The sequence below is a fragment of the Coturnix japonica genome, chromosome 4, assembly GCF_054131305.1.
Source record: "Coturnix japonica strain WE chromosome 4, WE-NBRP24, whole genome shotgun sequence".
In the NCBI taxonomy this organism is placed as follows: domain Eukaryota; kingdom Metazoa; phylum Chordata; class Aves; order Galliformes; family Phasianidae; genus Coturnix; species Coturnix japonica.
The window spans coordinates 81,332,028-81,344,546 of NC_140666.1; the positions used below are offsets into that span (position 1 = coordinate 81,332,028).

The 12,519-nt window shown below is 35.6% G+C and overlaps 1 protein-coding gene across 12 annotated transcripts in view; it reads left to right on the top strand.

Moving 5' to 3' along the window:
- SORCS2 (sortilin related VPS10 domain containing receptor 2) overlaps positions 1 to 12,519 on the top strand; it is a 513,640-nt gene that overhangs the window by 405,134 nt on the left and 95,987 nt on the right. For all 12 annotated transcript variants that reach the window (XM_085547395.1, XM_085547396.1, XM_085547385.1 and 9 more), the window contains exons 4-5: positions 4,897 to 5,061; positions 8,803 to 8,876. In XM_085547395.1, coding sequence (XP_085403521.1) covers positions 4,897 to 5,061; positions 8,803 to 8,876 — 239 coding nt within the window. The remainder of the gene's footprint in view (positions 1 to 4,896; positions 5,062 to 8,802; positions 8,877 to 12,519) is intronic.

Below are 12,519 nucleotides of genomic sequence, written 5' to 3' on the forward strand. Positions count from 1 at the left end.
ATCTGTACTGTGACTGCAGTGCCATGGAGCTATATCAATACTGCCCTGAGATTGGCAGTATTGCCATGAAGAATATTTAACCTCAAAGCTCATGTGGACGTACAGTTTTATGTATGTGGACGTGCAGTTTTATGTGCTGGTATCAGGAGTTTTGGGGCTGGCCTGTGCAGCAGCTTTGTCTCTCTCTTAGATGCCAACTTTCATCTGAGCATAACATTACAAGTTCTTAATGGAAGTTAATTGACCTTACTGGAGATAGCTCATAAGTTTGAAATTAGCTCCATCTTTAAGTATTTTTCTGGAATGAGTCCAGCACTCCTTAAGATTAAATCCCAGTAGCCAAGTCCTGTATGTCCAGTGCAAGCTGCATGTACTGAAGGATGTGGAGAGATGCAGATGCTTCCAGGGCATGCCTGGTATCTCTTGAATAGATGCTGTGTACCCTTAAAGGAAGAGTTTCTGTGTTTCAGCTTCTTAACCTGATTTATATTTCTTTTTCCAAGTTCAGTTTAGAGTTAATATGGGGTGTCTTGATTTCAGACCATACACAGGATTACATAATTTACAAATGGTGTTTATCACTAATTGCATAATTCTCCTGTAACAAGTCTGATGGTACAAGTCTGGAGATTTTTTTTCCTGGTAGACTTCTGGATTTTATTTTTATTTTCATATATATATATTTTGAAGTTAGAGAAAAGGAAGGGAAAATAAAATCTAGAATTGTGTAAGATCAGTTGCCAAAGATGAAGGAGACAGCACAATTGTAATATGTTAGAAGATTGCCTTGTTTTAGAGAAAGTGCTGATTAAGATCAAATTTATCTTCAGCTTACATTTTTATTGGACCTAATATTGGACCTAAGCTTAGGGGAGGGGGATTATATTTCAGAAACGGTGCAAATGATGCATGTTAATATCCTATGTTTATTGCCACTTGAAATTACAGCACAGCTTTGAATTGCTGCCAAATCTACTGTTAAGACTCTGTGGTAATCACTATGATTATTCCAAGTTTTTGTGATAATAGTGGGAAGAAGAAGTATGACGCCCAGACTACTGTAGCCTTAGCTGTCAGCATATTTTTATTCTGTGGGGCTTAGGCTGTGATTCCACTCAGCAGAGGGAACAGGTAGAGATACACATTGACCAATCAGTCCTGAAAGAGATATTAAATATAAATTGATTTAATCACACTATTTTCAAATTATTTGGCTTTTATATTTCCTACCTATTTCACTAACTTCCTGAATCAAGAAAAAGCATAGCTTTTCTTTATTTTTTGGAATGCTTTAATTTCTATATGGACTTGGTTTACAGTTTTTCATTTTTATTAGAAATCTCTTTTACTCTTCTTCAAGTTGATGTATATCAGAGCTTATTTTTATTGACTTTCTTAGTAATATGTGGGATATATTTTCACCTTGAAATATTCTATTGCCTTCACTTAACTATTGGAAGTTGTAGATATACATTTGATCTAGATGTATACCCACATATTAGTGTGGTTTACTTAGCTGAGGAGAAGTTAAGAAGTGAGGTCAGAGATAAACAGAATATAATTAAGCTACAATTTTACTAAAAAATATATTAAGAGTTTGATGAGGAGAGAGAAATGCAACATAAAAATTAAGGTATAAAAGAAGCTTAAGTGAAGTTTAGATGTGATTAAAATCTGTTCTGGTTTTTGGATACTAAATTATTCAAGCAAGTAGTTGTTTATTCTGAGTTAAAACCATCAGCAACCACTTTAAGTCAGCTCTCCAGAGTATGTTCTAGTTCCATCCCTTCATCTGTTGCTAGTAGGAAGGTTTTGGTATTTCTTGCATTTACAAAGTAAATAATACTTGTTGTGGAAAGCATTTAATGTGGGGACAATATTTGTTCTGGAATATTTTCCTCAGTAAGTAGTGCCAGCCAGCAGGCAAATCTGAACACCCCGTGTGTGAGCTGTGGGGAGCAATCTGTATGCCTGGCACAAAATCACAGGTTTAAACTATGGAAATATAAATCAGAGCACTGAATGAAATTCAAAAATATTTCATTAAATGAATTCTAATTCTTGTGTGGATAAGAGTATGGTTAGGGACTCTCGTGTATGTTTAAATGTCTACAGTCATCAAGGTCCATTTTTTTTTCTCACAGACTTGACTCTGAAAGATGTATTTTATATATATATAGGACAGTATTAGCAAATCTCACAGCGTGTTTGTATTTCATTACATCCGACATTTTTCTTCAGACTTCCATTTCTAGAATAACATTCTCTGAAAAGTTGTTTTGTGGGTTCTTATTATGGGTCAGAAACATATGCCTACACACAAGGTTCATCTACAGTGATAACCACTCCCAACTTTATAAAATTAATTCCTTTATTATTTGGAAGCCGATATTCTTATATTTTTTTCATCATAACATTTACTGGGCTGAAAAAAAAGATAGCAAGACTGTAACACTGTAGGCCAGACTTTATCATTCTCTTCAGTTACAGCCTATGCCTTTTCTGGTGTATACCCTATACTGATTTGTCTCAGTTGTATATGTTTTTAAAGACATAAACAGAAGGGAATGTAGATAATGACATTTCTGGGCATGAACTTCATCAGGATTTGTGGAGCTCTCATTGCAATGAGGAATTCGCTTGGCCCTTTCACACAAGACCGGGTGGTTCTTTCTGTGATCTTGTCATAAGCCAGCAAGTCTGAACATTAAGCATATCAGGTAGAATGCAGGTTGCTTGAATTCCTTCATTTCTAAGGAAAATCTGATGTTTGGAGCCTATGCTGCAGTTAGCAGTGAAAAAAGGGAAGTATAAGTCTCCATGATGAGCACAGATACTTCTCTCAGTGTTGTGATGCAAGCAAGGATGCAGGGAAGCACACTATAACCACATTCAATTTTAGTCTGGTGTCAAGCCCTCTGCAGAAAACTGCTGAATGAAGATATTAAAAGAATCTTTGAGTGGTGTACCTGGGTTGTGAACCATATACTTGGATTATATGTACTAATAAATTAAACAGATATTGTCTGAAGAGTTTACCCAGGACAAAGGAACATTGTGGATGGCACTTGTGAAGGTATCATTTATAGAGGCCTAACAATAAAAATAACACGTCTTCATATACTTGGGTAAAGTCATAATTAAAAATATAGAAAATCCTAGAAGGATTATAACCTAGTCGCACAGATAATCACTTCAGATGTGGTACAATGAATGCTATAGCGTGGGCTTTTGATGTGGACCATGGACCACAGACCACGAAGCATATGTGTATGTCCCTTTTTCAGCAATGTACTTCAGTACATCCTTCATTTTAGATACATAAAACAGTGCAGAAATTTGTAAAACTGTACATGTGTTTCAACTACAAGTGCGCATTCTTAAGTATTCATTTTTACCTCCAAAAATAATAGTGGTAAAAGCCTAGACCAGCTGTCATATCTGTGCAATTCATTAGAAATTTCAATTTTTCTGGACTTCAGCTTTACTTTAAAAAAAAACAAACAAACACAAAAACAAACAACAAAACAGACTACATAAAAATTGTGCCATTTCTTCTAATATTTACTTTTTTTTTGTATTCACATTATTCTAATGCTGTTTGCGTAACTGGTTGCCGTTTATCTTTTTAACAATTTATATTCACCATATAGCAGTGATTAGGATTCTGTGGTGTCTTCTGCAACATTTGCTGAATATTTAAAATGTGTTCTGATTGCAAGATTGTTATTATTTTTTTATTGTTCTTGCAGTGAGCTAAATAGAAACCAGCTGGCATTTTGAAAATCTGTTTTGTTTGTTGGCTATCTTTGTATAAAGGCACCTTTTTGCTTGCAAGCTGGGCCTATTTTGTCTAGAAAGACAATAAAAATGAGTACTTATACTGGCATTTTTTGAACCATGCTATGACATGTTAGTGAACTGCCAAAGGTGAAGAAAATGAGAAGAGTGCAATTCTGATTAGATTATGTGAGCAGAATTTCTTTGTTACTGAAAGCCTGATATGATGTTCAAACAAGAGAAGAGCTCAAGCTATTAGTATGTTTGAGTTACGGTATTATCTGGACATAAGAAGGAAATGCAAATAACTGAGTTAAAAAAAAAAAGAAGTACCTTTCTATTCAAAGAATGTCAGCAAGACTTGAAGCAATAGAAAAACATTATAAAATAGTTCTTCCTCGTGGTGAATTTGCTGATATAACTATAGCAGTGGCTACATTTTTACATTTAGTATTAATAAATGCATCCTCACTAGAAGAAGTGATGTATCTATATGGATATCTTAATATGAGTCGCTATTAGTTTTAACTCTTTTTAGGTTTTCTCAGGATTTTTTCCCATGGCATCATGAATCTTGCTTGAGGACCAAAATCTAAGTATGTCACTCTAAGTAAAGATAAGAATTGTGGTCATTTTAATGCAATTAGAAAGAGAAGTTACAGATTTTGAAGGAGGGAAGATTTAGGTTGGATAGTTAGGGGGAAGTTCTTTATCAAGAGAGTGGGGAGGTGCTAGAACAGGCTGCCCAGAGAGGCTGTGGATGCCCCATCACTGGAGGTGTTTAGGGCCAGGTTGGATGAGGCCCTGGGCATCCTGGTTTAGTATTAAATGTGGAGGTTGGTGGCTCTGCCTGTGGTGGGGTTTTGAGATTCATGATGCTTGAGGTCCATCCCAACCCAAGCCACTCTATGATTCTATGATTTTAACATTCATAGATTTGGACAGGGATGTTTAATAGGATCACCTCTTAGACACCTATGAAGTTTTTTTCCACAGTATTTTGATAGATGGGGTATGCACGAATTCTGACATTTACCCAAGAAAAAATGAACATGCTTTGTTTTCTGTTTTAGAGGAAACTGTCTTCTGAGTGAATGCGTTGTCATTGTCTTTTAGATCATTCTTGTAAGTTCTTCCCATAATGACCGTGACCAGAGCCTTTTCATAAGCACAGATGAAGGAGCTACATTCCAGAAACAACCCATTACTTTCTTTGTGGAAACTCTCCTCTTCCACCCAAAAGAAGAAGACAAAGTACTCGCTTACACAAAGGAAGGCAAGGTAAGACGTGAACATACTCTGTTTGAGGTTTAGCAGCTATGTCATTAAGAGGATATGTAACTTTTGTGATATGCTGCTGAGTCTTGGGGTTTATCAAAGCAATTGTCGAGAAAGAAGCCATAGTCAGTGTTTGAGAAGCTTATTTGAACATTTATTTCATTCATATGAGTCCAATTTTTTGCTTTGTGGAAGCTTCAGTTCTGTCATTTTCAACTGATATGGTTATTGGTAGTATTTATCCTTCTGTAGAATAAATACTGCCTCTGAAATGCACTTCTCTCTAGAAAATGACCATAAGCAACTGCTCATTAATTTATAATGTAGTGGAAAGTTAATGAAGCTGAAATACTGCCTTCAAAGGCCTTCCATGGGATGTAAAATAAAATAAACTGCTTAATCATACAGTAGAAGAGTATTAGTCAAACTCCAGTCCATTTCAATCCTTGTCAGAGATCACAAAGGGTTTATATATAGTTGGTGAGAGTAGTATGAGTAAGTTGCTGCAGCCAACTGCTCCACTGACTTCAGTCACATTATATCAGGTCATCCTTGGGGATAATTTCAGGGGTATTTAAGTTAATAGCTCATCCCCAGTTTGTGTTCACAGGCATTTGCAAGTAAGGATGGAGAAAGAATGAAAAAGCATAACAAACCAAACACAGTCTCTCATCACACAGTGTTTCACTTACCATCTTGAATTCTAACTCATAACACAGTTAGCTGTTACAAATGCGATGAATACCTTTTATGTGAACAAAATGCATCAGGAAAGCTAAAAGTTGTGAAAAGCTGATGTTATGAAAAGTGCCACTTTCAGATTGATTTTTGTTTCTGATGATTGACATAATCCCTGAGTTTTGTTTAGTTAGGAGATCAAAGTGGCAGATCTATTAAGTGTCATAGTGTGATTGAGGACATTGACCATCCACACACAACCAGTCATTAAAAATATTTCCCAGAAAAGAGGAGTTAGGAGCTCAAAATGAGGCATTTCCTTTGTGTTTTAAGAAATTATATGTGATATGGAAGTTTTCAGGCATTCTATGCTTGGATAGCCTCCCAAAGTAGTGATACTATTACTTGCCACATTAAAACGCAACTGGACAAAAAAGTACAAAGCAGTCGATGAAGAGTAACTTTTCAGTAGTAGCAGGAACATTTTAGGTGATCTGATAGACTTTTCTCAGGGTTTTAGGATGACACTACAAAGAGTCAACCATAAGGACATATTGGTCAAGCCCTACATCTTTATCTGAGATGTACAAGAATGAAGGCTGCCTTTTACTATAGCTATGCAAATAACCTGCCCAGTTGTGTAATATCCTTTGTGTAAGATTGGACATATTTGGCCTAGCGGGAAGAGGAAGTTGAAGTGATATTGGCAAAGGAGGATTTGAAAATCAGAATTGTGGCTTGTCATACAAAGAAGTCATTGTACTAAAACCAAAGGTCCCCAGAGAGACTGTTAATCTGAATTTGGCCCGGAGAGATTGTATACTCTGGATTTCTGAGTTAATTAATACTACTTTCACTGAAATAAAGTCATATAAAACAGTGACATGATCTAAAACTCAGGAGAATCTATTCCCTCTTGTTACTCAAATGATTCCTTGCAAAGGCTCTTTGCAGAAATACAAGGAATGTGGGATCGTGTCCTTTGTAAACAGAAATCATCTAATCTTCTCTGTCTACTGGAGCATCACAGCCTTCCTTACAGCTTCTGATTTGATTTACTTTTTATTCTGTATTGCAAAATAGGCATTGTTCTTCCATTCAGAACCCTAGATTTTATTTAAATACAGCTCTAGCCTCTGGCTGACACTGTAAATGAATGCAAATCTAGTCAATGTAGTTGGACTAATCCATTTACTGCCTCAAATCTATACTCCCTTTTTCTGGCTATCTCTGTTATAATGAATAACAGTCAGCTATTCACTGAGTCTCCATAAATGCTTTTTGATTTTTAAAACTCAACAGATATGGTGGATTTTTGTTGTTCACTAAGAATCTGTAAAGGTGGGAAAACTAAGAGGTACACTTTCCCCAACCCATTCTATGATTGTATGATTCTATGATTTTCAGTTTCTTTTAAAAGTGATTCCTTACATCTATTAAATGGGTGATAAGAAGCATCTTATTAGAAGTGTTTTCTGAAGCCACCAATTTTAGCTGACCGCTGTTTCCTCCTCATCTATAAACTCATTAGTCAATTTTATTGTATACACCTATTATAAAGCAAAACCCACATATTTTTCTTCATTTTAAGGAGTCTGAGTGTGTGCTAAGGTTAGGTACACATTATTTTCTATTTATTTTGAATAGCACATCAGTTAAAAATCCCTCTTAGTTTTGAATGTGCCTTCTTATTCCTACTTTATTCTCCCTTGCAGTCAGAATGTAAGGTCTTTTCACTACACTAAACCAAAATGGTTTTCTGTCTGTGCATCAACTAGGTCAATATTATTGTAAGCAGTCAGAGTCCTGATCATAGTTTCTTACCACAGCTGTGCTTTGCCTGCTTTAACTGATCATGCAGTGGAGTAAAGCCCAGTTATTGTGAAGTACAGGGTAAGTGAGGAAAAAGGTGTTTTAGTTCTAAATCAAATTTAAGTAAATTTACCCATAGAGTTTATGTTGAGGAGAGTTATCTAAAGTTTTACATAGTGATGTAGCTACTTTTCTCTCGTAAGTAATTCATAGCAGTTTTTTACATTAATCATTGAACTTGTAATTTTAAAACAAGCATTTCTTACCAATCCTCCAGTAACAGCTGGTGACTGAACTGGTGAATTCTTCCCACATCAAAATAGAACAATTTTACTTGCATTTTCCCCCCTTTATTGAAATTGAAAAGAAAGCCTATCATATGTAAATTGGATTAAATGAGAAATGCATATAGACAGCAGGGGGCTGTCAGAAGCGTGTCTCTATGGAAGTATGATAGGTATTTGCTAGATTAAGCAGAGGAAATACATTATGAGATAATGTGAAGAAAATAAAGAAAAGCGATTTTTAGATAACTGTTTTTTTTCCCATTTAATGCAGGGAATAAATGCTATCATGTCTACTCTATTGATACCCATCCATAATGTTAGTATTTGCAGGGATAAGCTGTTCAGAGGGAACTGAAGACTTCTCCAGGCCATCTTCTGGCTCTACTTAGTGACCATTTCTCAGGGGTCTGTGACTGGTATCCAAGAGGCAAGCACTGAAATACATCTTTCCACATCAAATCTCTATAGAATTTCTATAATATATTTTGGTCCTGTATTAGCAAAGTTTTTAATACAGTGACTTCCTGTCCTAAGTGTGTTTAGTAGAATAAAAATTGAAGAATAAAAGAAGCATTTGTGTTCATTTGGTCAGTGGATGGAAAGGAGAAGATAAGTGTCCTTGTGCCCTCTCTCATTTGTAACTTTGCTGGGATCAAAAAGAATCTGACCCAAAATGAATTATGAATTATTTCATGGTAAACAAGAAGATGTTGTCATCAGGTTTTGTGCTTTATAGACTATGTTTTTAAAGATTTTCACTGTGAAAAGGTATTACTCTGAAAATTGTTGTGGAGAGTTCCTGGAAATGTTTATATATATATATATATATATATATATATATATATATATATATATATATATTTAATTGATATGCAGTCAGTCATTTTTATAATGACATAGGACCTGTCCTTTAAGATGTATGTCATTAGGTTTCCTATCACCTGATTTGTCTTGTTCTGTTTTGTAGGTTTATGTATCCATTGACTTGGGGAAAAAATGGGTCCTTCTTCAGGAACATGTTTCAAAAGATCATATTTTTTGGTAAGGAAACTGTTACCTTCCAGATTAGAGAATGAACAGTAAATATATTTCATTCTAATCAAGAAAGGTATTTCCAAAGGTGCCAATAAAAACATCAGGACCCTTCATGTCTTTTGCAGATTGAGTATGTCAGCATTGCTGCATCTCTTATTGCAAATTCCTACTCACACCAGTGACTGGCTGAGTGTCAGTCTATATAGGGGTTACAGGTCTAGATCTATGGAGCCAAAGATTAAGGAGAACTGTAATGTCCAGTGAAATTGCTTTTTGTTTTAGTGGTAAAATTGATCTTTGGAGAGGAGAACAGTCTTTTCACTGAGAAAAATCTATAACATTTTTTTTAAGAAAGGTTGAATCAGACATTTTAACTGGAGTCATATATAAACTTAGGGGAAACATGAGAAATATGGCTATAGAATACACATATAAAATTGTTTTATTTTCTGGTAAAATATTTTGCAGTCTCTGAAGATGTTTAAGAAGCGATTTAAGCAGATTGACAAACATTTTTGAAGGATAAGCCAATGCATGTTTTTTTCTGCAAGTAAAGTATTTGCAAAATATGAAACCTTATTTACTTCAAAATTAGACCTTACTAGTATTTTAATTGATTTCACATTTAAAAGTGGTCAGCCTGTGCGGTTGACATCTATTTGTTTTCTATGGGAAAAATCCAGAGAATACCACTTTTCACATTGTACTTCAATGTGTTAATATAGACTATGCATAAACGTATCATTATCAATTATTAGTATATTTTTATTACACTATTAATCATAACCTGCTGGTCATTTTCCCTTTCTAAATGGCTTTTAATTTGATTTAGGTCTAGAATTGTCCCTGCAGAAATCGTGGGAGTTGTTCATACTTCCAAGCACCTTGTTTTGCTCTGCAGTCTCTTTACTGTCCATACTTTTAGAAAAAGAGCCTCTGGTCTGTTTATAGTAACACCACTCTGATTTACTGCAGTTTGTCTCAACCTTTTCTGCTGAAATACTAGAATCAGCTTCATGCTTTTTCGCTTCTGTGAAACATATCCTTACCCAAGAGCTTAGTACTGCACAGCAGCTGGAATGTTACAGGCGAAATGCTTCACTCTCAGCTACCGTGCAAATGGTATCACTTAGAAGTTACACTGTGGGTCAGAAGTGTCATGTCTCCCTAAGTTAAATTGCATAGGATGCAAATTAGGAAGACATTCAGCTTTATCTTTAATTAAATAAACTTTTAAAATGCATGCAGCCTGAAAACTATTGAAGTCACTAGCAAGTACATGCTTAAGATTGTGTCTGTATTTTGCTGTATTTCAGAATCCTTAGGCTTACTTATATCATTCAGACACAATCAGGGAAAGCATCCCAGAACTTCAACAGAAATAATTCCTATTTATTACTTCAAAAAATGTTTTTTCACAAATGTCACATTCTTCTCACTTAAGACTAATAAATTCTGAGAGCTTGTACATTTATAACTGTTAGAAATAATTTATAGGTTTTTCTTTACCTCTTTTCTGTGCATAGATTTGTCTGACTTTCCTCAAGAACTGTATTGGCTAGCATCAGCAAGAATTTAGGGGCAGATGTTTAGCACTGTCCCCTTCTTTTAACCTTACTAAGCACCACATTACATGGGATGTTGCAATACAGAAAGAATATGCTGACAGTGGAGGGTTGCACGTGATGGCATTTCTGTGGAAGCCCAGAAAGCCAACCAGATCCTGGGCTGCATCAAGAGAGGTGTGACCAGCAAGTAGAGAGAGATGATTCTGCTCTTGTGAGAATTCACCTGGAGTTTTGCATCCAGTGCCCCCAACACAAGAAAAGACATCAGGCTGCGAGGACCACAAAGATGATCAGTGGGCTGAAGCACCTCCCCTGCAAGGACAGGCTGAGAGAACTGGGGCTTTTCAGCCTGGAGAAGTGAGGGCTCTAGGGGGCCTTATAGCAACTTTCCAGTACCTGAAAGGGGGTGTACAGGAAAGTTGAAGAGACTTGTTATAAAGATATGTAGCAGCAGGACAAGGGGAAATGGTTTTAAACTGGAATAGGGTAGATTTAGACTCGATATGAGGAAGAAATCCTTTATTGTGAGGGTAGTGAAACACTGGAACAGGTTGCCCGGTGAGGTTGTGCATACTCCCTCCCTGAAGGCATTCAAGGCCAGGCTGGGTGTGGCGGTGAGCAGTCTGGTGTAGAGGGAGGTACCTCTATCTGTAGCAGTGGGGGTTGGAACTACATGATCTTAAATGTCCCTTCCAACCCAAACCATTTTATGATTCTATGAATATGTAGCATCTGCTACATTAAAGATAGGTGAAATGAATTCAAATTAATTGCTTATCTCTCTATGAATTAGGGCATGTGTCTTGCTGATAATGGCTGGTTGTGCCGAGCCCATTTTATTTTCTTCTTTAGTATCCACTAAGCTTTTCCACAATATAAATCTGGATAGGATACGATAGGACTTTTATTTCAGCCTGGTAACTGCAAATATCCACCTCAGTATTTTCCAGTGCTTTTCAAAAACAATTTCCTGCTCCCATGCCTCCAGCAGCAGTCAGATCTTCCTGCATTTCCTGAAGAAGCACTTTTCTTTCACACTGAAAATCTAAATGCAATGAATTTAATGTAATGTCTCATATATTTATATTCTGGTAAGGTCAGTGGGGACTGAGTAGTTTAAACTATTTATGTTCAGACCTTATACTGTAGGCTTATAAGCAATATATTTAAATAATCATCTAGGCTTTATTTACTTTTCAAGTATTCTAGTCTTTCCATTAAGTGTTTTTACAGATTTAACATATGGAATTTGGTCTTTCTTTATAGTGGAACTAATGGAAAGGTTATTGATATCACAGGAAAGTGTATGCTATCATCTCTGTTTTAGTAGCACAGAATATTTTCATCCATCTATGATGTAGTGTGACATATTCTTCCCCCTTTCCAGCTGTTTTCCCAATTTATTTCATTTATACTTTTGGACAAGAAAGTTGACTAATCCATCATAGCAGTTGTTCTTCCCTTAGCAACTTACTTAGCAGGGAAAAACAAAAGGGCTTGAGAGGCTTGCAGGTAGATGTAAAGATGGTTGTAAAACTAATGTATTCTGGACATTTGTTTCTTTTTCTTTGTTTGTTGTTTTTATTCAAGTTAAAATGAAAAATCAAAACACAAGGAAAAATAAAATAAATTAAAAAAAAAAAAAGCAGTTTTTTTTTAGTAAGCTTCCATATGGAAATACTGAAACCAAATGCTTTAACATTGAGAAGCTTGTTTGAATTTTCTAAAGGGAAATCATGACACGTGGAACTGAAATTAACTTCAAAAATTCTGCTTAGTATGAGATCAAATAGAAACAAAATATTTCGTTCTGCATCAACAGCTAAAAAATGATGATTTCTTCATAAATAGTAGCTGGAAGTTTTATTTTGTGAAAAGTTCGAATTTTGATCAAATTATTTTGCTTGAAAACTAAGACAATTTTGGTGACTGTGACCTATTTTACTGCTGCATTTAAACTATCAGCAACCATTACTCTAGGATGAAGATTACAATTGAAGTCATGTTGATAGTGGCTAACACTAGAAAGTACTTTTTCCAGTTCTTAATTTGTCTGTGGGAGAGAATGCAGAGAGAGACCT